The 27,918-nt window shown below is 39.2% G+C and overlaps 1 protein-coding gene across 1 annotated transcript in view; it reads left to right on the top strand.

Moving 5' to 3' along the window:
- Positions 1-27,918, top strand: part of MYOM2 (myomesin 2) — a 688,720-nt gene that overhangs the window by 381,263 nt on the left and 279,539 nt on the right. The window contains exon 16 of the mRNA XM_044061901.1: positions 2,612-2,786. Within this exon, the coding sequence (XP_043917836.1) occupies positions 2,612-2,786 (175 nt within the window). The remainder of the gene's footprint in view (positions 1-2,611; positions 2,787-27,918) is intronic.

Genomic DNA, 27,918 nt, shown 5'->3' with positions numbered 1-27,918 from the left:
GTTCTCATGTATAACCTTATTAAGAGGTACTATGAATATATCTACAGAGAAATATTACATGGCTTCAAAGGTGCAATAATAAAAAACATACCTTTTCATAGGCTGATTCTGATTTTAATCATAATCATGAACTCCATTTTCCTTATCTCCTCCATATAGCTACTCATCAGAGCTACTGGAACAGATTTGTAACTTTTTTATCTAGATTTCTGACTGATATTATTGTCCTAAATTCTTTATTTTACCTCCTTCCACTCTGTTAACTTTCTTTACATTCTCTCTGCTTATATTACCTAGTTATATGCCTTTTGCATGCATTTTTCACCACACGCACTTCCATTCAATGGCCTATTGTATTTTTTCTCTTCACAGATGTCAGCAAAATGATTCCTCTATCCCCTATCTGTTGACACTCACTGTTCATTGGATATAGTGTCATGCTTATAACTATATTATGTAGAACTTTTTGAAGACACCTTTTGCATACATTTATTGCTATGGATGTGTGTCATGACTCATATGATTTATTTTTATGGTATATTTACTTGGCTGCTTGCTTCAGGATTTATTTAGGGGGGGGGTCAAACTTTACACAATTCTAGCTCATCCTTGAGCTATTTCTTCTGTGAAAAACAATTTCTGTCACTCTGCACACATCAGTCACTAATGCTAAAACTGCTTCTTTCGGCTGTCTGTATCCTGTACTATAGTTTCATATACTGTATATGATTCATTCCTTCACTACTAAATCATGTTACTCACCAAGCTGGGCTTCTTTCCAGAAGCATGTAGAAGTGAAAAAGCACTGTATCTTTTAAAATTTCATGGCTATACAATTCATATTTATCAGTTAATTAAATAGCTAGATTCACATTTTCCAGCTTTCAAACAAATTGGCCAACAGATGATATGAGATTTCAGAAGCTATAACTGCAATGTTCATATATGCAAGATAAAACTACTTATTGCAATGATTTCCTTTAAAAAAAAAAATAATAATTGCATTTTAAATTACCATGAAATAAATTACAACACAAAACAAGTCCACAACAAACATTTTCATTAAACAAAGCCATTAAAACATGCCTAATAAATCTCAAAGTTTTTGCCAAGATAAAAGTTTGTGGATGGCATCTGAAGTTCTACTATTATTAGTTTGTAATTCCTTATTATATGAAATTTTTGCTAAACAAAAAAAGAGGTTATTTTTACTTTTCAATTCACTGTGATGCCTTCCCTGGCTATGGCTAGAACAGACCAAAGGAGAGGCACTTGAGTTTCAGGTACAGAATCTGGAACTGGAACATTCAATAAAATCAAAACCTTTGTAATGCAATGACTTCCAAGGGCACATGTTACTATAGAAAACGTCATGCAAATATGAGTTGGTGATGAATGCATACAGTATCACACACCTTAAGTATGACACACACATGTTTGTGTGTGCTGAATGGCAGTTGTAACTTCTACTGCAACCCAGTTACAGCTTAACGATCTTTGCTGTAATGACATTTACCTTCTTGACTATATTAAAAGTGTAATATGTTTCCTAATTACTGCAGTCAAAGTTCACTAAAATGGAAGCACTTTCTGAGAAAAGAGACTGTGGAAAAACACAGGCTTTAGCTGAAAATAAAATACAAAGATAATGTTTTTGTCAGCAGTCAAACTCTACATTATTGTGATTTACTTAGAAAAAATAGGGCATAGTTAGCAAGAAAAATGATCCGTTCTTCTAAAGAGGCCATCTTTACCTTTTTCAGCTTAGCATACCCTTAAATTCTTTAGTAAAATGAAATACATAACCACTCTTACTGTACAGCATTAATCCTCACTGGGTTATAAATTACTGAAAGACATGATCTTAACAACACTTTGTGAAGTTGTCTGCTAAGCACTGTTATGGCTGAATCACCTTCTAGGGACCTTGCAGTGGACAGTCAACAAAGAACAGTGGCAGAAACTAAAACAGCTTTGTTTCTGTCTACTGTCCATGCCTCTCAACTGTAGCTGAGTTTGTCTCAGGGTTTGGCTGTCCCTTGTATTTTTTTTCTGGTAAATCACTGTGGATTACAGTCAGTCAATAATGTCAAATATTAGACTGTCATACTTCTTGTTATTCAAAAATGCAAAGTGATGCAAAATCCATTGTTCTATTAACCTGTTAAGTGAATAACAGCAATGTTTTAAAACTGTCCCTGATTGTGATACTTTGTCCACTACTATTTTTGGATTTGCCCAGAATTCTTAAGCAAAAAACATGAAAGGTGTGTTGCCATCTACCTGTCTGAGAGTACTATGTGCTTTACTGACTTTTAAAGTCTGTGGAACACTTTAAACTCCTATGTGCCCCCCCCCCCCCCATAATAGGTGGTACAGGGAGCAGAAAAAATCCCATGCATTACAAAGAATTATGATTGGGTCAAAGATCATAACCTTTTATTAGGTGCTTCATTCACAAGGTGAATTTTTTGCATCTATATCACAAACACATAATAAGATATTTATAATCTGAGACCAGATCATAATCCTCTATATTATTTCTATGTGGTTTATAAAAACATTTTCTGTAAGTCTGCTAAAACTGTGATTTTCTTTTCTTATTTTATAGGTGTTCCCTCTGCTCCAGGCCGAGTACTTGCTACCAGGAATGCAAAAACTTCAGTAGTGGTTCAGTGGGAGAAACCTAAACTGGGAGAGGAACTTCTAGGCTATTACATTGACTCCAGCATAGTGGGCTCAAACCACTGGGAACCATGCAACCACAGACCCATAAAATATACCAGGTATTGTATATTTTTGTGCCGTAATTTGCCATCTTGGCTTTTGGCAGTTTTTGAGCATTATCTATTTAGAAATGTAATACTTTCTGACATCAATGACTCACTAACTGTTGTACAATTTTTTCTGAAAAAAAATGCACCCATTTACCAAAACAGAAATCTTGGCATATTTTGTCAAGCAACACAAGTAATTATAACATAAAATGAAATATCAGGAAATAACATATTTGCAGAGCTTCTATGGAAAATATATAATTAATTACTTCACAGTGTGTCAGTGTAGTTTGAAGAAAATGTTATATTTCTAGTTTATTAATAGAGTGCTAAGGTTCCAGACTGTACTACTGATAATCTTAGTTCATTTACTGAGCCCAATGTCAGTGATTAGTTTAGAAGGAGGGGTTAGGACTGAGTGGCCATTACAGGAGGAAGTGAAGTGTCTTTAGTACTGAAACATTGTTAGTGGCTATGAGGGCAGGAGCCAGACTACACTGCTTGGAAAAATAAACAAAAACATTACTGCTTTGTGAACTGGGTCAGTATTACAGGAAAGAGGGAAAAGAAGTGGAAACTTTTGCAAATTTTATATGTTGTAGTATAACATGGTTCCGTCTTTAAGAATGTGATACCATCTAGGTTTTCTGAGCCATACCCACTTTAATTATATTCTCAAACACTCACTATTACAACATAACAAGCATTCACCAGAAACTACTTCACTTTTGCATTTTATTGCTCTCCTATATTTTTCTGCTTTGCCTAATAGATGAATGCAAGAGTGTACAAGTTACCATGAATTAGTGCAACAGATAATATATATATATATATATATATATATATATATATATATATATATATATATATATATATATATATATATATATATATATCTTTTAGGATTCTGATTCATGTATTATTTTATGTTTCATGTTTTATTGTAACTTTGGAGATTTTCACCACAGGCCTCCATGGAAAAGGGGTTCAATGCACAGGCAAACTTCCCAAGTAAACAAAGGCAAATACATAAATAAATGTACATCTATTTTGCATTACTTTGCCACATGATAATTGAGAGAACGAGATTAATCTTTTTCATTACTTTTTCACCAAATGTACTCCCCTTTAATGGCCTGTTATATATTTTTTTCTTCACAAATGTCAACATTTTTATAAAATAAAACAAAAAATATTTCTCCCAGTATTTTAGAACACCTGTATAACTTCAGACCAATAGTCTGACATTGTGGGTTTAATTAATAAGCCTAGAGTCAGACATGCAGCTGAACTAAAGTAGAACTGACTGGGCAAAGACCTGCTTCCCTATCATTTGGTACAATTAGGAAACCATTTCTGCTAGAGCACCCTCTGATGGAGGGCAGAGGCTAGCTTCAGATGATAAAAGAATGGAGTGGCTAGGGCTGTGACTAATGGCTGATACCCATAACAGAGACTTAAGGGAAATGTGGAATCAGACATCTGTTTCTGTTCTTTGGATGCATTGCAAGACTTGGGTGTGATAATTAGGATGAGACAGCATGCTGAGGCTTGCGTTATTTGTCTCCCAGTGGATCCTTCTCCTCATTTCATTTATCTTGCTCTTGTTGTTGTTGTGTCTTTCGGCTTTTCCCGGTTAGGGGTCGCCACAGCGGAACTCCGGTCCGCTAATGATTAGCAGTAGATTTTTACATGCCGAGTTGCCAGCCTTGACGCACAACCTTCAACGAAGGTACGCCCATTCACGCATGCATGTCTCCACACAGAAAACACTCTAGCTGAGAATCGAATGGGACAATGTCTTGCTGTGAGATGACAATGCTACCGCAGCACCACCACCGCAGTCGTCTACCTAGGCCAAAATCCAAATGGCTGTTCTCCTGCTGGGGATAGGTGGTCCAACAATGAAATATATAAAGGCACAGAACTGAGATTCTTGAGTATTAAGACTCCTCAAAAGAGATATATATATATATATATATATATATATATATATATATATATATGTTATTGTATATGTTTCCACAAGGTGTAATTTTTTATTGACCACTTAAAATGCATAGAAGTTGTGTCAGGAATGTCCATCTTTATAAACATAAATTCATATTGTAGTAAGATTTTTTTTCATTAGATGACTAGGGAAGTTTAAACTGGATATGCACATTGGATTTAAGGTAGCCAATGATAGGTACAGAGTGAAGGTGATAGGGGCTACAGTATATGTTATTGTTGACTTGATTGACTGTTCTGCTGTTTTTGTATATTAAATGTTTCTAGTTGTGGTTAAGGTACCACAGGCCATTTCTTTGTTGGGTACTGGTATCAGTCTTCTTCTTTCGTCTTTTCATGGTTAGGGGTCGTCACAGTGGATCACCTGTCCGCTCATGATTGGTAGTGGAGTTTTACAGCGTTGAGTTGCCAGCCAAGCGCCCGACCTTCCACAGATGGCATACACATGCACGCACTCACACCTAGGGATAATTTAGAGTGTCCAATCCACCTACAGCATGTCTTTGGGATGTGGAAGGAAACCAGAGCTCCCGGAGGAAACCCACGCGACCACTGGGAGGACATGCAGACTCCACACAAAAGGCACCCCAGATGAGGATCGACCCGGAGAACCTCTTGCTGTGAGGCAGCAATGCTAACCATTGCACCACCATGGCCACCCAGGTACTGGTATCAATTCAATGATGAAATACATCATGGATCATAGACTAACTAAAAACTAAAGTCTGATAGAATAATATAATTGTAAAGTACCTATCCGATGCAGATTCTTTTAAGATTATAAAATAGTCATGCCAACTTCATGACCTTAAATTGTAATGCCTCTGGATGCTTATTCCATATATAAGCATATCTGCAATCTGTATTCCTGTTATTGCTGTTTGAAAGTAGCACTTCATATATAGCTAGTTCTAAATGAGTTGATGAATAAGAGGGGGTAGAGCATCACCTCCTCCCTCCAATTAAAGACCAAAATGATTGAAATACATTTTACAGATATGGTCGCAGTGACATGTAGCATAAATGTTTTAAATCTTATTCCAGTGGAACTGCAACACTTCCCTCACTATCCAGTTGTCCAGTACACATTGAGTCGTAAACACAGGTTTCTTCTTGTAAAAGAAAAATATCATAACTCTACCTTCTATTGTTTGATCCTGATTAACACCATGCCTTTTTTTATGCCTTATCCACAACATCTGATGAAAAAATATATATTAACGAACTTGACAGATGCAAAACATTAATGATTATATTGTAGTAAATATGCAGTGATTCTCCTATGTCTCTAAAACTGGACCCCAAAAGATTAACAACATGGAGGATCAGAGCTGTTAGCATATGAGGCAATGCCCTTACTTTTAAGCTTCATATATACAGAGGGCTAATATTCTGTCCCATTTATGTAAAGTAAAACAACCAACAAGGTCATTCTCCCACTGTTATATTTAAATATACCATCATCATACCAGGAATTCATATATTTAAAATATTCTTTTAGTTTATATAAACTCCCATGTCAAACAATAAGTGAATAATTAAAATAAAGATATAACCACATATACTAATAAAGTTTATTATAAGAGCTAAACACAAACACAGTCTCTAGCCATGAAAGATAAAACCTGTATAAATGTGATATCTACATATATTAAATTTATCTTTGCTATTCTGGGATGAGTCATAAATGAAAATGATCCACAATAAACTGGTTAACTGTTTCGATTTACAAGTAGAACGCATACAAAATTCTGACAATACTGACAAGTCTTGAGAATGTGCTATCTAAATGGTTGACATGGGACTACACTTTTAGTATTTTTGCAAAAATGGTGAGCGAATGAAAGAAAAGGGGGGAAAAAAGATAAACTAGCTAAGAAAAAAAAACTGGCCATGAGACTGGAGACAGAAAGCATAGCACTAGCTAAGAGATGATTAGGGGAAGCATGCAAACTCGAAATGCAGATAAATAAGAGAATTCTGGGAAAAGCAGCAAGAGAACACCCCTTTCTTGTCAGGTTTGTATTAGCTACATAAAAAAAAAAACAGCTGCAGAAAAGGAAGCATAAAATATTTCTGAGTTTACTGCTAGAATATGATAAGTTTTTTTTTTTTCTGCTGCTGGAGCCAGAAACCTGGAAGCGACTATGAGAGAGTGTTACAAGAAAGCATGTTTTAGATATAAGAAGTTAATATTGTATATGAGAAGGTGCAATTCCTCTTGATTCACTGCTTTTAAGCTCACATGGCAAAAATCTCTTCTCCGTTGCTTGTACTAACAGAAAAGGTATACAAAATGTACTTGTATGTGTTGCCTTTGTAACAAATCTGCATAAACGTATTTGTGAAAGAAAGAAAAATTCATGGTAGGCAGCACCAGAGAGCAGACTCTCTGGCAACATGTCCCCCATTTATATTACATGTGATATGTCAATTATGTAGTCAATAAATGTAAAGTCTGTATTATGGAACAGAAAAAGAAACAATGTGTAGATGGAGCAATGTATATCTGTATATGATCTGTATTACTCAAACAGAAGCATGCCTATGCATAAATATACGTGTGATTATATTTAACTACATCACCAATTCACAAAAACATTATCTTTAAGTCGACCACAAATTTGGATCAACTCGGAGATCACACAACAGAGGGGGGAAAGGAAATATCTTACTTTACACTCTCTAGTAAAACAAACAATAGCTCATATATAAATAGTTTTTATAAGAATGTTGTACAAATTTTATATGTGGATCTTATATAGGAGATTGTATGTTATTTGTAATATATGAGTGAAGCACTTTAGTTTGTGAGATTAGGAAAGAGGAGCTTGCTCCTTTAAGGTTTTTAGCAGATGTTTGTGATGTAATAACGTTGTGTACATTGCTAATAGTTGCTGGATGTACACTGGAACAGATGCCTGACTCTGCTTGTGAGTTTTTATTGGATAGCCTAATTGAATTTGTGTTTATATATGCTGTTTTTTTTTTTCCTTTGTATTTGATATGGTCTGATGAAGCCACCAGGTTGGTGGTGAAAGCACTTTCTATTTATGGAATAAAAGTTTTTATTTTTATGACAGTCGTAGTTCGTTCTACCACGTGTGTTTTGCTCGACAAAAAAAGTTGCACTTGTCTTTTTACAAATATTAGCTAACTGCACACTGTTCAAGGTGACCAACAGTCCCAGTATTTCCAGGACAGTCCAAGTTTGGAAGTCTCTGTCCTGGAATCCCAAACATTGTCTTTGGGACACAGAAATGTCCTATTTTAGACCACTCAGTTTGAATGGTGACTTGGCTTCCCAGGGTGGCCAGTCGCCCTGCTTTCCCATCCTAAGCAGCTCTGGGGACTTTGTGATTTTTTTGGGGATGCCATTGGGTATGGGGTAAGGTCAGATTCCTTCACCCTGGCAGGAGGCATCCAGGCCCTGTTGCCATCAGTCACTCCCTCAAGGACTTCCATCATGGGAAGTTCTGCTTGACCCCACTCACCCAGGCAGGAGCTCTCCAGGCCCTACACCCATCTGCCTGGTGCTCCCGTACTGACTTCTGTCAGGGCCAAACCCTACAGTCGTCCCCTTCGACCTGGCCAAGAGACCTTCCCCGGCCATGGCCCCCAATGTCAGGGGACTCTGGCATCTGCATGTCTCCTGCAGGCTGCCAAATTGTGCTGGATCACTCATGCCCTTGGACCATCTCCAGGGAGCTTCCCTCAAATCCTGTCCACTCCTCCAGAACTCTCCTTGGTCACTGAGGGGCAGATCCACTCTCATGAAGGCTTCAGAGTCCTCCTGCTTTCCAACCAGAGCAGCTCTGGAGCCTTTGAGATTTTTTAAGGATGCTGTTGGTTGCAGGGTGGTTGGATGCCTTTGCCCTGGCAGAAACTCTCCAGGCCCCTCTGCCATCCACCCTGATGCTTTCTTAAGGACTTCCATCATGAGGAGCTCTGCCTGACCGCACCCACCCAGGCAGGAGCTCTCCAGGCCCCACCACTGTCTGTCAGTTGCTACCTTACAGACTTCCATCATGGGTGGCTATGCCTTACCCCGCTCACCCAGGCAAGAGCTTTCCAGGCCCCACTGCTGTCTATCCCAGCTCTCCCTTAAGGACTTCTGTTGTGTGGCGCTCTACCTAACCCCCCCCTCATCCAGGCAAGAGCTCACGCAGCCCTGCCACTATCTGCCTCTCTCCCCCTTCCTGACTTCAGACCCAGAAGGAGCATTGTCTGTACCCCCTCACCCAGGTCAGAGCTGTTTTGTACCAGTCACTTTCCACCTCTCTCTCTCCCTTCCAGACTTCCATTGGGACTGACCCCCCTCTGGGGTTCCACTTCTACCCAGGAGGGAGAGCTCTTTTCCAGGGTTACATATTTCCTAACTGCTGCTAAATCATGCAGTGTCATGCATGCTCTTGGAGCCTCTCAGGTGATCTTCCCACCCTCATGGAACTTGCTGGGCCATGAAGCCTCAGACAATCCCTCAGCCAGACTTCCCTGACACTGGTTCTCCACTTTGCCTTGCACCTAGGCTTTTCAAACTCGCAGGGGAGATGACCCTGTGTCCCCCCATCTCTGCACTTTTTGTGTAACACCTCAGTCTCTAACCCACATGGTGCCAGGTGCCAAGGAATGTGCATCACTTCAAGCCTCCTGGCATGTGGCCTCTTGCCTCCTGGGTGGTGCTATTCACAGAGTGACATCCCCACTGTGCTTAGTGAAGGATGAAAGGCCAACCTGCCTGCCCCAGTGTGAGATGACATGGCTTTCCCATCTCCACTCCTCTGGGGGCTGGGAGAATGGGATTGCAGACCTGGCTTCCCGGGGCGGCCCTCAAGTGTCCCACTTTAGGTCCTGTAACAAAATGGTCACCTTGACACTGTTACCTGTCACACTGAAACACTTACTTGTCCTGGTGATTCCATTTGTAAAATCTTCTATATAGTTAAAGCTAACAGAAATCTGGCTGGCAGAAACAGTGTAAAAATATGCTACAGAATTGTGATGATCAGAGGGTACAGACTTTACCACAAAAAACACTGCCATCCATATTTAAAATGCAACTGAGCCAACACTATAAAGGCTTGAATTCCACCCCTGATAACTGTTACAAAAAGCACCCAGTCTTAAGGGTATTTATACCATGACCTCCCATTAATATTCCAAAACGTGCACTCTGATTGGTCAGCGTGCATGTTGTAAATCGACTTATACTAATGGAAAAAGGTCCGGTTGCCCGGACTTTTTCCATTAGTATAAGTCTTTTTTTAAAACACTGTCTCGCTATGTTAAAGGAGTTTAACATAGCGAGACAGCTTTAAAAAAAGCAATGTAGATTCTCCATTGCTTTTTTTAAAGCTGCCTCGCTATGTTAAACTCCTTTAACATAGAAAGACAGTGTGTAAAAAGCAACGGAGATCTTGCTTTCTCCGTTGCTTTTTTTTTAAAACTGTCTCGCTATGTTAAATGGGTTTAACATAGCGAGACAACTTTAAAATAAGCAACAGAGATCTCCGTTGCTTATTTTAAAGCTGTCTCACTATGTTAAACCCATTTAACCTAGCGAAATAGTAAAAAGCAATGAAGATCTTGCTTTATCTGTTGCTTTTGCCCACAGCGCTGATGTACTGCGTAGGCATACGCATGCGCAGTACATCAGAACTGCCGCAGAATACCAGACAGCTGCGGAAGGGCAGCAAGGAGGCATTGTACAATGCCATTATTTAAGAAAAGTAATTATTTTTTTCTTAAATAATGTCATTGTATAATAGCAATAACCCACTTCTGGGTGTGGGTAATGCTGGATTTACCGACGGTTGGCTTTGTATGGCCACGCGGGCTTCGCCCTCGTGACCAAACCACGTCAGCCATGGGTAAATCCAGCATTACCCACACCCAGGCATGGGTTATTGCTATAATAATAAATATCTACTTCTGCCTTTGGTTATAGCCAAAGCCTGCCACATCCAAATGAGAAATACATTGTCATCTTCAGTTCAGCATTATAATCATTGGATTCCAGGCACTTTGCCTGCCTCAGACTGAGCTCAGTGCCTTTCTGTGCATTCTTCCCAAGTATGACTAAAGCTTGACAAAAATATTGTGTAAACACAGTCACTCAATATTTTCAAAAATGGGAGTGAGGTGGAGGCAAATGCTGACCCGCCATCACCAGCACCTTCCATTCCTAAATGTATGGTCTGTTGCTTCAGTTTAGTCAGAACTAATAAAATAAGAACACACCTTACTGCTTACCCCTAGAATAAGCATCCCTTCAAGTATTTAAATGGTAACAGACACCACATATTAGCAGGTACTAGTAAATGCATAATCCATTATGTCACTGAATATAATATTTACATTGAGTTAGATAAAATTCCTTACTTGAAAGGTGTAGTTAAAATTGTCTGTTTTTAAATAAATATAGATATTGAACTTGCATAAGGAACTGAAAATACCATTCAGACAGAAAATATTCAGAAAAGTGACATCTAATCTAGACTCTGCTTCTGGCTAAATGTGTACTATGTTTTTTTTGCTTCTGACTTCTTCTCCAAGACAGAGTTGTAACAGTCCTTACAGGAAATATAATGCAGCTTGTGCTCTGTCTCTAAGGATATTCTCCAGGCAAAGCAGTAACTTCTATAACTTTTGAATTAAATGTCAGTTTCTCTGTTCGTAAACCTCTACACACAAATTTCTGTAGCTTTAGTTTGAAGTTGAGAGGACACATTCCTTTTTCCACTATTAGAACTTTGGGGTTATATTCATGCATTTTCTTTGAAAGAGCAATTTAATTTTCTTTATTATAGGTCTCTTCACATACCTCCCTGCTTTATAGACTCAAGTGAGTTTATTGAGAAGCCCTTGAAAAATAAAGTTTGAGGTAATAGGTAGACCACATGCCACACAAGCAGTTGCTTGTTTTGAAAGACTCTGAGAGTTTTTAATAACTGACTAGAACAAGTTTGCAATTTTTGCCTGACATTTATTTACTCAGATTGATGTGTGCCCTTCTGATTTTCAGTCTTTAACAGCATTTTGACATTGCCAACAAGTTTTGCATTACCTATTTGCATTTTTGTAATGTCTAGTCAATAAAAGTTTGCATAAGGACCCTGCATTGTACACTTTACGCTGATGTGGCCTGAAAAGGTAGCCACCATTCTTGGGTGTAGAATTTGCCATGCACTGACTGGCATCAACAAGCAATTCATTTTCACAGTGGCTGGTGGTATAGGCTAATACAGATATGTATTTTATGGCTCATAATAGCATTTTAATGTGTAAAACATGGCAATCGTGTATCCCTGTGTGCAGCAGTAAGAAAGCTAGCACTACAGTGACTCCATTAGAATGAGGTTATGAGGAATTACAAATCTACTCTAAAGACCTGTCATGGAGTGCACATACAGAGTGATTCCCACCCGGAGTCAGATGTGCATAGCTCAGTGCTTGCTAGGTATTGACGGCATGCAGATTCAGAAATCAGTAATGAACTGAGGACTAATTAGCATAATTGTCATTCACAGCCAGGTGAATCTCTATGATATAAGCATGGTAGTAGGTACAGAAGCCACACTGCACTATAGAAGACAAAGGGGGAGCAGTTTCTGAACTTGCAACAGCTGAAACTCAAAAGAATTGTCAAAACAAAAGTAAAGCTCTGCTTGTACAGGGTAAATCCTACTTTTTTTACAAGTTCATTTTAATTAGTGTGGCTGCTTTTAAGTGCTATTGAACGTCTTGATATAATATGATATAAAATCTCCCAACATAAAAGATTTGTCAAAAAGAAAATTGAAGGTCATGCAGTATAATGCTAGGAGGCTTAACCTGAAAATGCACTCATTGGAAGCTTTCCTTGCACTGGAAAATGCCAATGTCTGTGCAGTCACGGACACCTGTTTCAGAGCTGCAGAGAGCACTCCTGCCTTACCAGGCTATACCTCATTCCATGCATTCCAACCACAAAATGAGGTCAGGAAGACTAAGGCTGGTGTAGTCTCTATCTTCATTAAGGACAGGCACACCTCCAGACTGGTTTGAAAGCATGCTGTACTGGAACTACTCTATGTGCAACTGACAGTTTGCAAGACACCCATCCAAGTCATAGCCAGCTATAGACCCCCCTGTGTGACTCAGGAGATCCACTCCTCTTACCTGGATCAGCATGACTTCATCAAGGGTACCCCCTAACACCCTGATCCTTGGTGACTTCAACTACCCTCACTATAGACTGGGTGAAGTATTCCTGCACTAATGCACTCACTCAATGATTCTTTGACTTCATCAGTTCTAACACACTAGACTAGCCCATCTCATCCCCAACAAGGGGAGATAACATTCTCGATTTGGTTCTCACCAACATGGGTGACTGCTGCACCACTCCCATAGTATGTTCTTTCCTGGTGAGACGAGGTCATTGGAGTATCTCATTCAAAGTTTCTATCCCACCCAAGCCCCCCCCCCCCCAGTGATAAACAAGCTAAAAAAATTCTCAAAAGCTGACTACAACCTCTTAATGGAGGGTACCTTTAGCTTCACACCACCATCCTCCTCAGAGGATGTTGACAACTATGCTGAACAGTATGCCAATGCAGTATAGAACACCTGTACAACTGCATGGACTGTGCCATACCCAACAGAACTAAAACCTGCTCCTCAGTAAAAAGCAAACCTGTTTGGTGGACATCCTCTACTAACAGACTTTACAAGAAAAGGAAAAAACGGTTGTCCAAGGGCAAAATGGAACAATTTCCAAATGAAAAAAAACAGTGGCGGCTGGTGACTTCAAATCAAATGCAGGCTGCAGGAGACAGCTGAATTGGTGAGGCCAATGGGAAATGATGTGGTCAATTAGAAAGGGGCAGAGCTATGCTCAAAAACCACAAAAACTGCTGCCCTGGGTGCCAGACTGTCATTATGAGAGTCCAATCAAGACAAAATGAAGTGGAGAAGGAAAAACAAAACAACAAAAGAAAAAACTGTTGTCCAAGGGCAAAATGGATCAAATTCCAAATGGAAAAAACCTCAACAAGCAAATTAGATGACTAGTGAAAACCTCCAAAGCCAATTATGAATTGAAACTAGCCTCTGAAACAGAGGAAAACCACAAAGCCTTCTTCAGTTACATCAGGAACCTCCATGGCAAAGCCCAGGTTTGTTCCGGATTAGTGCATACCAGTATCCACACTGATCCTGTTGACTTAGCCAACCTGCTAATAGATAGGTTCAGTGCAAACTTCACCCCTCTGCCCCTCCCAAAGGCCCTTGTCTCACACCTCACATCTCCATAGGTCAAGTGTTAAAGGCCCTGTCCAAGGCAAAGAACACAGCTTCCATGGGACCTGATAGTATCCCAGGCTGTATTCTTCACCATCTCCAGCAAGAACTGGATTCACAATTGAGCACTCTATTCAACCACAGCCTAAGTATAAGCTTCATCCCAGCAGAGTGGAGAACTGCAAATTGTCATTCTCTTGCACAAAGATGGTGCCACTACTTACCCTGGAAACTATCGCCCCATTAGCTTGACAAGTATGATCTGTAAAGCCATGGAGAGTATTGTTATTATTATTATTATTATTATTATGTTTCTCATAAACTAAGACATAGGCATTCTCCAAGCATTTGACCCCACTGAGTTTGGATTTTTCAAGAGCAGATCTTGCCTGTTGAACCTGGTTGACATCTTTGAGACTGTCAACAAGGCCCTTGATGAAGGAAAGTCAGTACATACAGCTTATCTTGACCTTTAACACAGTTCCTCTCTCAGGTATTATCAAAAAGCTAACACCCCATCTTATCAGGTGGGTGGCCAACTGGCTCACTGACAGGACCCTCAAGGTCAAAATGGGCACCTCCACCTCTGATAGCAGACCCGTCACTAGTAGAGTTCCCCAGGGATCTGTCCTAGGACCGCGACTGTTTGGCATCTACTTCTTGGAGGTCCAGGCAAAGACAAAAGGCCTGTGGCTGATCAAGTTGATGGACAACTGTAAGTTGGGTGCTGTCACTGATTCACCAAATGATGCAACACCACAACTAATGACTGCTGCCAAAGTTATGGCCTCAAGCTAAACACAGAAAAATGTATCATCATACCATTCAGCAAAAACATGGCCACTACTGATTACCACATCAATGATATCCCCCTAAACACACAACTTGTGGTGAGAGACCTGGGTACTCAGGTTGATAACAATCTCACATTCAACCATCATGTAGTGGTTCATCTCATAAATAAAAGTAAAGTAAAGGGATTGCATCCAGAAAAAATGAGGTTATTACCGCTTTGTACTCCTCCCTCATTAGACCAATAATTGAGTATAACGCCCTGTTTGGTATGTACTTCTCTAAACATCTGCACCAACTGGAAAGGCCACAGAAACACTTCACAAAGAGAATCCATGGCTTCTAAAATCTGTCCTATGTGGAGAGGCTCAAATCACTAGCACTATCCTCGGTATCATAACTCCTTGCACATTACCCCCTCAAAAGGCCTGAATCTAATATGCAACATCAACAAAACCTGCTGGATAGACAGGTTTGTCTCCCATAGGCTGCTCTGTCTCTGGAATAGACTTCCTACACATGTCAAACAGAATACATCACTGACCCTCTTCAAGTGCAACCTTGATGAGTGGATGGGAAACCACAAATTTATCCCAGGGTTTCCACCTGTGTTCCTCATTGACAGGGGCAACAGGTGCTGACTGAGGTTTCTTTTTGGGGATGAACTCTTGGCTAGGCTTGTAAGGGTCCCAGGGCCATTAGCCTAGTAACTTCCTATGATCCTATAATATAAAATATGTTTGTCACTACTTTTTGTTTTGGGAAAGTCTATTGAAAGGGGGACTGCAAGATTATAGGAATTGTTAGGCTGAAGGATTGTTAAGCATACCCATCAGCACATACTCAGAGCTCAGTTCAACACTTCCTTGCTGGGATTGTGTTAACAGTGTCAGTACAAAAATGTGACAGCTGTATACATCACATATATATGTCATTTGCAAAAATCTTTTTGTACTTGAGAGAAAACAGTTGAGCTACACTGGTTATTTACACTGGTATGGTATTGTTTTGTGAGGGACAGTTGCTCGGTACATCTATGTATCTGAGTGTGTGGACACAGATTTATAACTGTCAGACTCACAAAGTGCACTCTGTATGGACAATGAGGAGAATGGGGATGTAAGCTCTTTTATTTTCCATATTTACAGAGCAATTTCTAAAATACAGATGAAGCAGAAACACATTGCAAACTCTGGTGAAAAGTGGAAGTGAAGCCAAAGTTCTCTGAGACATGGAATGAGGTTCTACTCCAGACCCTCTGGCTCCTTGGCCTGCATGCTAATGACCAGGCCTAACAGAACCATGCCTATGAAAATGTTGCGGCACATATTAGTGTGATCAGTGGACATGACCACAGGTTTGAGATGGTGTGCCACGGTGCCATTGCCATTTTGCAGGCTACCAAAGTAAGAGCTGAACACTTAGCATAGAAAGGTAGGTCAGCTAGTGGGAGCCATCAAATGCACCATCTCTCATGAAGACAGGGGACCATCTGTCAGAGACAGTAGCAGTGACATCACCACACAGTTCCATAATGAATGTAGTGCTGTATGTTAGAGTTGGTACAGCCAACAGGAGAATCTAATGGAGATGACCCAGGCATATAGACCTCTTTCTGTGTAAGACTACATGTAAGTCATTTGCACCCTTTAGTAACTGTTAAAATTATTAAAGCTGTCTGATATACACTGTATAGTGTCATCTGGGATTCTCCCCTCCATGGTCATCAGCATAAGTTATGCAAGTATTTATTTTTTTATATTTTCAATATTGATATTTGTAAACATCAGTTTCATTTATACATTATTCTTACACAGGATATTGTGCTTTAGTGTATTCCTAGTGGCCAGCATTAGGGATCTACCCCCACCTGACGTCGGAGGATCCATAGCCTCTGTTAATGATGGTGGGTATGAGCTGGCAGAGTCAGAGAGTACAGAGTATGTGTGTGTCTGGCATAGGTAATATGACCACTGCACTATTTTCACAGATCAGGCCTATATGCCTGCAAATACCTGGATTACACACACCACACATGGAGGGCAGGCTAATGGGTACACTATCAGTCATGAAAGTGTGGTGTCTCCTAGTATACACATGTCAGAGTCTGCCACAGCACCCATGGGGAGACCAGGTAATGTTGCTCACTGGAGATATAGTTACCACCCTCACCCTGCTGTGTCAGTTACTGCAACCCAGCATATGTGCATATGAGCATGGCCATCATGGAGGTTTTGGCTGTTTTACCACAGCTATAGCAGAGTTAGTGAGGAAGATGCACTGTGTCTGTGATGACCTGCTAGAGTTCATGTCCCTTACATGTGACTGTTTGGATAGACTCAGTCACACATTTGAACATGCCACATTGCCTTAGGTTCACCTGCCAAGGATGAGGGGCTGTGCATAAAGCCAGTCCTCTGTTACATCCACAGATGGTAGTGATCATGGTAGTGAATGACCTAAATCCTGCTCCTGGCTAGCTCTTCCATGGCAGCATCTGTATTGGAAGCATCTGTACCCAGGAGAGAATGTCCCTGTAGTCATGGCAGCTACGACAGTGGCATGTCTTGCAGCAGACATCTCTCATGTATATGCAGCAGACAGACTATCTAGAGCAACTCCTGTTAGAGCCAGCTCTTATCAGCTGTGGTGTGCATGGGATGCTGTAACCTCTACTGTCCATGCCCTGAACCCTGTTGAGTACATTGAGCCATGGTGCTGCAACTGCTGCTCATGCCGTGTCTTGACTAACCCACAATCATGCCACCATACTCCTCAGTCTCACATGTGCACAATGTTGCACTGACATGGGCCCTTCCTGAAACTTTTACATTAAAGCCTCCCCCCCCCACCAACACTGACAGGAAATATACATAACAGCACATTTGACTTCCATAATCCTCAACACTCACATAAGTCCTTGTGAAAAACATCCATTCCTATGCACCCTCCCCAACCTGTTCAAATGATGGAAACTATACCCTGCCCTTTGTACACTGCTATTTTGTTTGCCTATGTCTAATGAACAATGTTGGGGTCTTAGAGCTAATAGTTTAGGGTGAATCTGTTGGCAAGATCACTGTTATAATCTGAGCCCAAACTGGAGGGTCTTTATTATCCAGTGAAATAGTTCATGCAAAGTAAGCACCGTTGCATAGTATTTCCAATATGGCTTTTCAAAGCAAGATAAGTAGCTGGATCATAGAATGTGTACAGCAGAACCCTTTGTCTCTCTTTTTTCCAATGAACTCCTTTATCAGAGAAAATATTTTAGACATCAGTTTACCAAGTAACACCACTGGAATATGCCTACATACAAACTGGAGCCGTGGTGCTAATATAATTTTTTACTGTCACTATTTTCCCAATGGACTGCTAATGCAGTTTCCTCCAACTGTGCACCTAAATAAAGTTTTTTCTGCCAATTACTTTTCAGATTTCATGATGTAGAGCAGTACCTAAATATTGATTACATTAGATAGGTTCATAGATAAGTATTAGGCTAGCTGCCTTTGCAGACCATTTTAAGCCTAGTCAATTTCCCCATAAGTGAGAATCAAACCTCTATAACTTTTGTGTGTTAGGTCATAGGATCATAGGAAGTTACTAGGCTATTGCCTCTGAGGCCCTTATAAGCCAACCAAGAGTTTAGCCCATGTATAGACAAATCAGCACCCGATGCCCCTGTCCAGCAGGGACATGGGTGGAATCCCAGGGATGTATTTTTTATTTCCCATCCAGTTATCCAGGTTGCGCTTAAAAAGGGGTAAGGAGGTACTCTGCTTGATGTGGAGAGGGAGTCTATTCCACAGATGGTGGAACCTCTGGGACACCAATTTATCCCACCAACAAGTCCTACTGATGTCACAGACCAGGAAGAGACTGCATTTGTGGGTTACTCAAGTGAAGCATGACTTGCGAATATGCAGCAGTCCCATCAAGGCGGGGTCCGAGATCACCTTGTATGCCAGACAGAGGTCACCTCTGAGGAGTCTGTATGAAACAGAGTAGAGAGATGGGGCTTTTAGCCTATCTGTGTATGAAAGATTTTTGAGGCCCTGGATTCTCTTGGTGAGCAACCTCTGTTGTCTCTCTAGCTGCTGCATGTACTTCACGAGGTACATGCAGAATGGGGCTTTGTACTCAATAATGCACCTTAAAAGGGAAGAATACAGGGATGTTATGACCTCCTTGTCCCTGGATGCGATACCCTTACTTATGAGGTGGGCCATATAGTAAGCTGTCCATACAATGGAAGCAACATGGTGGTCAGGTTGCTATTAATCTGGGTGCCCAAATCCATCATGACTGACTGCTTGCTTAGGACATTAATAACAATGTGATAATTTACGAGGACATCACTTTCCCCCAAAGGGGGTGATGATTCATTTTTTCTATTCAGCTTGATGCCATGTTTCTGGCACCAGTCATTTGTTTGGGTGAGACCCTCTTGTAGGATGTCCATGTCACTAGGGGACTTGATGACAGTGCCCAGCTTGCAGTCATCTGCAAGCCTGGTTAGCCATAGTGCACTCGTTTTGGCCTGCACCTCAGAAAGGTATACCCCAAATAACAGAGGCCCCAAGATCAAACCCTGGGGTAGGTCACTTGATACGGGTCTACTGCTTGAGGTGGCTTCCCCTATTTTAATCAGGTGGGTTCTATCAGTGAGCCAGTTAGCTACCCATCTGGTAACATACAGATTGATGCCTAGTTGAGAGAGTTTATCTATTATGCCCAAGTGGGGAATAGTGTTGAAGGTTTTGGCCAGGTCAAGGTATGCGGTGTGCACTGTCTTCCCCTTGTACATGGCTTTAGTGACTGTCTCAAAAAAGTAGACCAAATTTAACAGGCACAACCTCCCCAGACTGTGTGGGATCGAGTGTTTGAAGGGTGCTAATGTCCTTGTTAATGATGCTCATGATAATCCATTCCATGGCCTTGCAGATCAGGCTAGTTAGCCTGATGGGTCTATAATTTCCTGGATCGGTGGACACTCCAACTTTGTGTAAAAGGATGACAGTGGCTGTCCTCCACTCAGCTGTGATGAAGCTGTTACTCAGGCTTTGGTTGAATAGGGTGCCTAGTGGTGCTGCAAGTTCCTGACTGCCTTCATGCAGGATGCAGCCTGGGATGTTATCAGATCCCATGAAGGCTGTATTTTTTGCCTTTGAGAGACCAGTGATGGCCTGATCTGTAGATATAAGAGAAAGGAGGCCGGTACTGAGAATGTCCTGATTTACTGATGGGGGGACAGAGGGGTGACATTTTTGCTGAATCTGTCAGCCAGCAATTTTGCTATATCTACGGCATTTTTATATGTGGTGTTCTTGACCACAAGTTCTGAACAGATCTGGGTGCTACCTTTGAGATTATGAGCATATGTGAAGAAGGCCTTATGATTGTCTCTAGTAGATGTGGCCAATTTGGACTCAAAGTTTGCTTTGGAGGAATTCACTAGTGCTCTTGTTTGCTTGTTTAGGCTAAGGAGAGATTGCTGCCAATTGGCACCTGCTCCTTCTTGGTCTTGGACAGCATTTTTTTCTTTTGTTATAGAGTTTACTTATTGCAGATGTCCACCAGATACATTTATTCTTCCTTGTGGAGGATGATTTAGTCCTGTCAGGTATTCCTGATTCCATTCATCTATATAAATGTTCATATAGTAATTTGGTATAGTTTTGGATACTGGTGGCAGTGAAGCTGTTTATATCATCCACAGGAGGCTGCAATCAGCTTTGGAGAAGTTTTTTTGTTTGAACCTAACTAGAGGGCGGTCGGGGGAGATGGTGACTTCAAATGTGACTGCTTTATGGTCGGATCTTACAAGGGAGGATGATACTGCAGGGATGCTGCAGTGGTTACTCATGTTGCTTAATACCAAGTCCAAGATATTATCACCTGTTGTAGAGGTATCGACTAGCTGTTCCAAAGCATTTGCATTGACAAAATCGAGGAATCTCTGAGCATTTGTGTTCTGGCATAAGTAGTTCTTCCAGTCTATGTTTGGGTAGTTAAAGTCACCCATGATCAGGGTAAAGGGTTGAATCTTGATAGATTTGAAGAGGTCCAGATAACAGTTTCCACATCTTGAGTCAGATTTGGGGACCAGTAACTAGCTATGATGTTTATACGGGTCTTGTCAATGATTAACTGCACCTGGAGTGTCTCCTGTGCATCATACTGTTTGACCAGCCTGGAGGTTTGTATGTCTTTAATATATATTGAAACTCCACCTCCCTTGACTTTGCTACCCATAGTTTGGGGTCTGAATGTATGATAAGATTTGTAACCAAGTATGGCTGGGGTGCTCTCTGCAGCTTTGAACCAGGTTTCTGTGACTGTGCAGCTGTCAGCATTTTCCAGGGTTAAGAATGCGTGCACTGAGTACAGTTTCATGTTTACTCATCCTAGCGTTTAGCAGCATGACCTTTAATTTGGGTTTTATGCTGATAGTTTTAACCTCAGCACTTTTTCTAAAAAAGGCACTATGGGGGAGACAAGTGCCTTTGCCAGAACCCTGAAGCCCAAGTGAGACAGATGCAGGCCATCTCTGGAAAAATATCGTGGTCTGTCGCTCATATCTTCCCAGTCTGTCAGGTACTGGATCCCCCTAGAATGACACCAGAAACTAAGCCAATTATCCAAGTAAACACCTTAATTACTATGCCAATCCCCAGCATATTCAAAGCCCTTTTCCATGGTGCTCCCAATATAAAGCCTAAAAAATCAAAAAATGGTTGCCAGAAAGAGTCAAAGTACTTTAATAAAAAATGCGCTTTCATTCCTCATTAAAACAGAACTTCATGAGACAAAAGTGCAAGCAAACAGCTGCTTATATAATCAATCAAATATCACCATCTAGTGGTATTTCAGCAAATTACATGTGATTCTACCCACACAGATGAAAAAAAAAAATCCAATACATATCTCAAGTTCAGTCATGATAAATTCATATAAACAGCATCAATAAAAAGAAAAAAATACATTGCACTTATATATTAACATTTAACTTGATGGTGCTGGTCGGTTTTATTTTGTTTTACTAGTTCTTTTCGTTCATTTGGTGTCTGCACTTATATATTATGCCTTTTGAACAATAATAAACTGTCATGAAGTGCATAATATCACCACTGGAGGTGAGCAGACATGTGAATGACAAGAAATCTGTGGTCCTGCGGTAATTGCTGACGATAAAGACAGAGAATACACGTGTGTGTTTCATGACAAACAGCATAGAAGCATTTTGGGAGAATATTAGCCCAAAATGCAAATGCAAATGAATGATCACTAACGACATCTTTCATATTTCCCTGATAAATTTTTGTTAGTCCATGTTTTGAGATGCAAAATTAGAATCACACGAAGAACCCTGAGATTTGTACATCATTCATTGGACCACACCAGGCAATATGCTCTCTCTATATATATATATATATATATATATATATATATAAATATATATATATATATATATATATATATATATATATATATATTTTTTTTTTTCATCATCTCCTAGTAATACATCTTCATCATGTTTTCATAGTCAATCCAGAGTATTGAGGATTTATTTATTTATTTTTACACGTTGAAATCCAAGTTATGGTCATCAACTTTGCACACTGTTTCCCGTAGCTGTCATAGTTGTCTCTGTCTTCATACATTTTTAGCAGACTATGCTATGTGAAAGTATGGCTAAACAAATGTGACCTTTCCCCAGTAATTATGGCTGCTGTCCCTATAGCTGACTGAGCCATCACATCAGAATTCTATTCTGACCATGTAGTACTTATGTCAGGCTTCAGACAGTTTAAATTGTTTGGATTGCAGGAGTCTAACATAGTGCTAACATTATTAGTATCCCAAGAGGCATCTAGTCTAGAGCTTACACCTCATTATCAAATTTATCATGAAGCTTCTTCAGTTTCTTCTCTAGTCTCTTTCAAGTGTATCCATTTGCTGTCTTCCATGTTTCCTTTCCCATAATATGTTGCTGCCTGACTGTTTCTGTATGCATATACAGAGGTAAAATCCCAGCCCAAGATTTATTGCGCAGCCTAATTTGTAGCACTCTTGATGTCTTCTACACTCTTGTACTAGATTCTTTTGTATGTGTTTTTTGTGCATGTCCTTTCATAAAATCATAGGTAAGTACTTGGTAATCGGTTTACAGACAATTACAAACCTAACAAAAAAAAACTTAATCAGAAACTCCCTATAGCCTTAAGGAGGGCAATATAAAATAGACAGGATAAGAATTTGAAGTTACTCATCCAATTTTTGGGGGTTTGCCATGAAGGCGGTGAGGGTGCTACTCTGCTTTATGTACAGAGTATGTTTTTTACAAAAGTGAAGGATATGCTGGAATAGGAATCTCTCATGCCATTGTGTCTTATTTTTCTGTTGATGGTTTAGTTCCTTTAACTTGGTACTTCAGGTATCATTTGGTCCATGAAATAATAGGAGGTCAAAGAGAGTAAGATCTTTCATTGCCAAGAAGGCTAGAAATAGATCTCCATGGAGAATTCTACAACAGACTGAGTACAGAGATTAGGATTTCAGTCTGTCTTGATAACTGAAATTTTTTTAGGTCACTGATGTTTTTAGTTGTGAATCTCTGAGTTATCCCAAGTTAAATGATACGTTTAGACAAATGAATGCCAAAAGTTGCATTATATTCAGTAATGTGTCTGATGAGATACAGTTAAAGGAGAATTAAAAATTTCTTTGGATATAGCCTTTGAAAATGAGGTGAACCAGATAGAAGGCTTTCCAAACTGCTGTGGAAACATGATGGTCAAATGATCATGAATTATTAATGAGACTGACAAGATCCCTTATGACAGTTTATAACAAGAGGGGTGTTTCCCTGATGTAATATGTGAAAATGTTTTGTTTACCAAAATAAACCATTCTACATATTTTCCACAATTAATTTGAGATCAGTGTCCTTGTACTAATTGTTATCATGGTCTAACTCCTGTTGGAGCAATTGTGAATCAGTGGAAGATCAAATAACATCATCCAATTTACAATAATTTGTAAAAGTAGACGCTATATGCAAAAAGTGTTGGACTGAAGGCATGAGAAATAAATCCCAGAGAAGAGAGGATGCAACACTGAGCCCTACGGTATAAGACTGGATTTTTTTATTTTTTTTTTGCTTTCAGAAGATGTACCTACAGCTGTGACCACATAGATTCTGTCAGAAACCATTTATTTCAGTACAGCTGAGTACACCTCCAGGCATTTCTGCAGTTAATTCCTACTGCAATCCTCTAGGCATCAAATATCGCTTGTGCATATTTGCATTAGCAATTCCTAAACTATTCTACATACAAGGTATCAGAAGATTTCATTTTGAAGCATACATGATGGCAAACAAAATTGTATTGATATTTGCCCTCTGTCATATGCAGCTAAAGAGATATTTAATATTATTTGTATGTTATTTGTATTGTAATAATTTCATATCTCGATAAATATCAAAAATCAAAAAAATCAAAACAAATCAAAAAACATACACGAGTGAAACCACCATGAAAAAATACTGCTGTATAAAAGTCCAACTGATTTATTAAATAAAAAGAACAGATGAGCGCTTTCGCGTGCCAACCAGTACGCTTCTTCAGGTCTTAACATCTAAATTTATAAAACCACTTTTATAGAAAGGCTCATACTCCAAAATGATCAATTAACCAATCAATTTAACAATTAAACAATTAAACAATTAAATAATCAGTGCAGTACAATAAAGTATACCAGCTTCCTGATAGCTCTGTGAGCTCTACGCGTGAAAAGCACAAAAAGAATGAGACATACCTAAAAATACTGTTCCTCCAAATAACTGTGCATTCCACAGAATGGTGGAATCAGATAAAATAGATACAAGGAAATGATGAAATAACAATACTTTAAAATCACCAAACACCCATCATTCCTAGCGTATATTTTTCAAAAATACATATATAATATATACACATATGAAAAATAAATAAATGTGGGGCATGAAAAAATAAAGAATACAAATACCTTATATACTATATTAATTCATGTGCACAGTTTCATTAATTAATTACCATAAAATAATGCCTATTATATTATGTAGATACAAATACAAATGTAGTTGTAAACATACCAAATACATAAAAATAAAGATGAATGTGTGTATATGAAAATGTATATGCATAAATAAATGAATAATTAAATAAATAAATGAATGAAGCAAATAAATAAATAAATATATATATATATGACAAAATGCCCATACTCAATGAAACACTACATTATACTTATTAATAAGGCAGATACTAATATTATAATTATAAATGAATATATTTATGTGAAGTATAAAACCTTCATTTATTACTACGTGCTTCAAGTATGGGCTTAATATTTATGGACTGATTAAGACCAGATGATAAATGTGCTCTCAGTTTAAAAATCCACTGTAGCTCCAGAGTCTCCAAATAATTCATATTACTACCCCCTCTTCTCCTAGGAGTTACTAATTGTAACACTCTGAATCTACAATCATGTCCCTCATTTAACATAATATGTCTGGCTAAAGCATTCTGTTGGTTAGACTTTTTGATTTCATAAGAATGATTATACATCCTATCCTTAAAGTCTTCTCTTTGTTAAACCAACATAGAACTCTTCACATCGTATGCATGTAGCTAAATATATGAGGTTAGTACTGTTGCAAGAAGCAAAAAATCTAGGTTCAAAAACATAATCAATATCCGGATGCGTGAATACTTGTGTGTCAGTAATCAAACCGCACATATTGCACTTCTTGCAAGGATATGTGCCCATTCTCATTTTATCTGAGTATTGTTTTACTGAACTCTGTTCATGTTCAATACAAAGTAGCCGCTTCAGGTTTTTACTGTTTCTATAAGTAAAACGGGGTGTTATACCTACAATATCTGCAATATGTGGATCTATTGTTAAAACATGCCAATTTTTTCTTATAATCCTTGTTATTTCTTTATTATCGTTAGTGAATCTAGTAATAAAAGTTAATCTCTTATCATTCATCTCCTTGGTAGCTGATGTAAGACTCTTGAAGCCAATGTACCCTTTTCTACCTATATTAGTATTATTATTGTTATTATTGTTATTTTTGTTTTTATTTAATATCAAATTCCTAATATCTTTCACCATGCCTCTATCATAGCCTCTCTCAACGAAGAGGCATTCCATTATATCAGCCTGTTTCTCTAATTCGTGGCTCACTTTACATAGCCTAATGAGTCTCATGAACTGGCTCCTAACTATGTTGGGGAATATATGGCGGGGATGCATGCTGCTAAACTGAAGCAGAGTGTTTTTCCAGCATGGTTTCCTGTATAAAGAGGTTAAAACCTTACCATGTCTATCTATGCTTATGTTGATATCTAGAAAACTAATCACTTCACTAGAGCAATCCATCGTGAATCTCAGAAAACTGGTCGTGGACTCTAAATAACAGATGAAATCCTTTAATTCATCTACAGTTCCATTCCAAAAAATAAGGATATCGTCCACAAACCTTCTGTAAAGCAGGACTTTATCATAGTATTTACTATTAAAAAGATGGTTCATTTCCCAGTAGTAAACTACCAGGTTAGCATACGTATTTGCGCATGGGGTGCCCATAGCGACACCCCATTTTTGCAAATATAACTTGTCCCTAAACATGAAGACATTGTTAGCTAAAACTACGTCTAATAAGGCACATATAAGTATCTGTTGATCCTGCTTAAAGTTAACATTGTGATTCAATAAGTCCCTAATGGCTTCTATACCATATTCATTAGGGATCGATGTAAATAGATTTTTTACATCTAGTGTAACTAAAAGACAAGTGTCTATTTGCCAATTAACAGAAAAATTTTCAAACATTATCAATTGGTAAGTATCCCTGAGTATGGTCGAAACCAATCTGACCATAGGACTTAATGTCTTCTCAATGTATACAGATATCGTCTCCGTAGCCCATCCCTCTCCAGAGACTATGGGACGCATAGGTAGCAGAACCACCTTCTTATGTACTTTTGGAAGTCCTTTGATGTAAGGAATAACAGGTTGTTCCACATAAAAATAATCATACAATTCTTGGCTTATTTGTCTACACATCAACAAGTCATAAATCCCCTCATGGATATGCTTAATAATTCTTGCTAGCGCAGTATTATCTATCTCGCTATATGTGGTAACTTCATTCAACATAGAATACATAGTCGCGTTGTAGTCAGCGGTGTTCAGTATAACAACCCCACCCCCCTTATCAGCTGGCTTAATCGTAAGCTCCGTATTGTGAATTAAACTTTGTAGAGAATGCCATTCCTCTCTAGAAGTATTAAAAAACATACATTTCTTTCTAGTATGTAAAAAATATTTATAAAAATCTTGTTCACAGAGTTTAATGAAACATTCTACCTGAGCTGGTAATACTGGCGTAAAAGTACTTTTACGCTTAAAATCTGAAGGACAAACTAAAGTATTTTTCCTCATAGTTTGTTTAACATTAAAAAACAATTTCAAGGACACTGAGCGTCCAAAAACTCTTAATCAGTTAGTATCTCACTCAGGCTACTACCTTGTGAGGGAATATAAGTAAGTCCTTTGTTAAGCAAAGAAAGATCAGATGTTGAAAAATCAAACCTTGAAAAATTAAACACAAGTTCATTTAGTCTCTCACACGGTGTCTCTGGTCTTGATCCGCACCAGAAAACTTTATTTTCCTTCGGCCTCTGCTGCTGGAACGATTTCTTGATATTGGCCTCTTTCTCACAAGAAGAGGCAAAAAACACTGTATTCCGCTGGTGGAAAACTTGGGTCTGGCTCCCAACATGTTACCCATGTGCCCCTCTCTGTAAGCCTGTTGGTTCGGTGGAGGAGTATCCACATGGACTGGATTACCTGGTATCTGATTACCATCCGGCGGTGTGGTAAAAGTTTCACTGACACCGCTCTCATGTTCTAAAGGAGCTGTGTGCAAAGGAGCGAAATCATCAGCCATAGGAGGTTCACCATTATTGAGGTTTGGTGCTGCTAATGCTGTGTC

Source organism: Protopterus annectens, chromosome 2.part0, assembly GCF_019279795.1.
Source record: "Protopterus annectens isolate FY-2018-M chromosome 2.part0, PAN1.0, whole genome shotgun sequence".
Lineage (NCBI taxonomy): Eukaryota > Metazoa > Chordata > Ceratodontiformes > Protopteridae > Protopterus > Protopterus annectens.
Note: the sequence above shows the minus strand (reverse complement) of the source record. Positions and strands in the feature narration are given on the sequence as shown.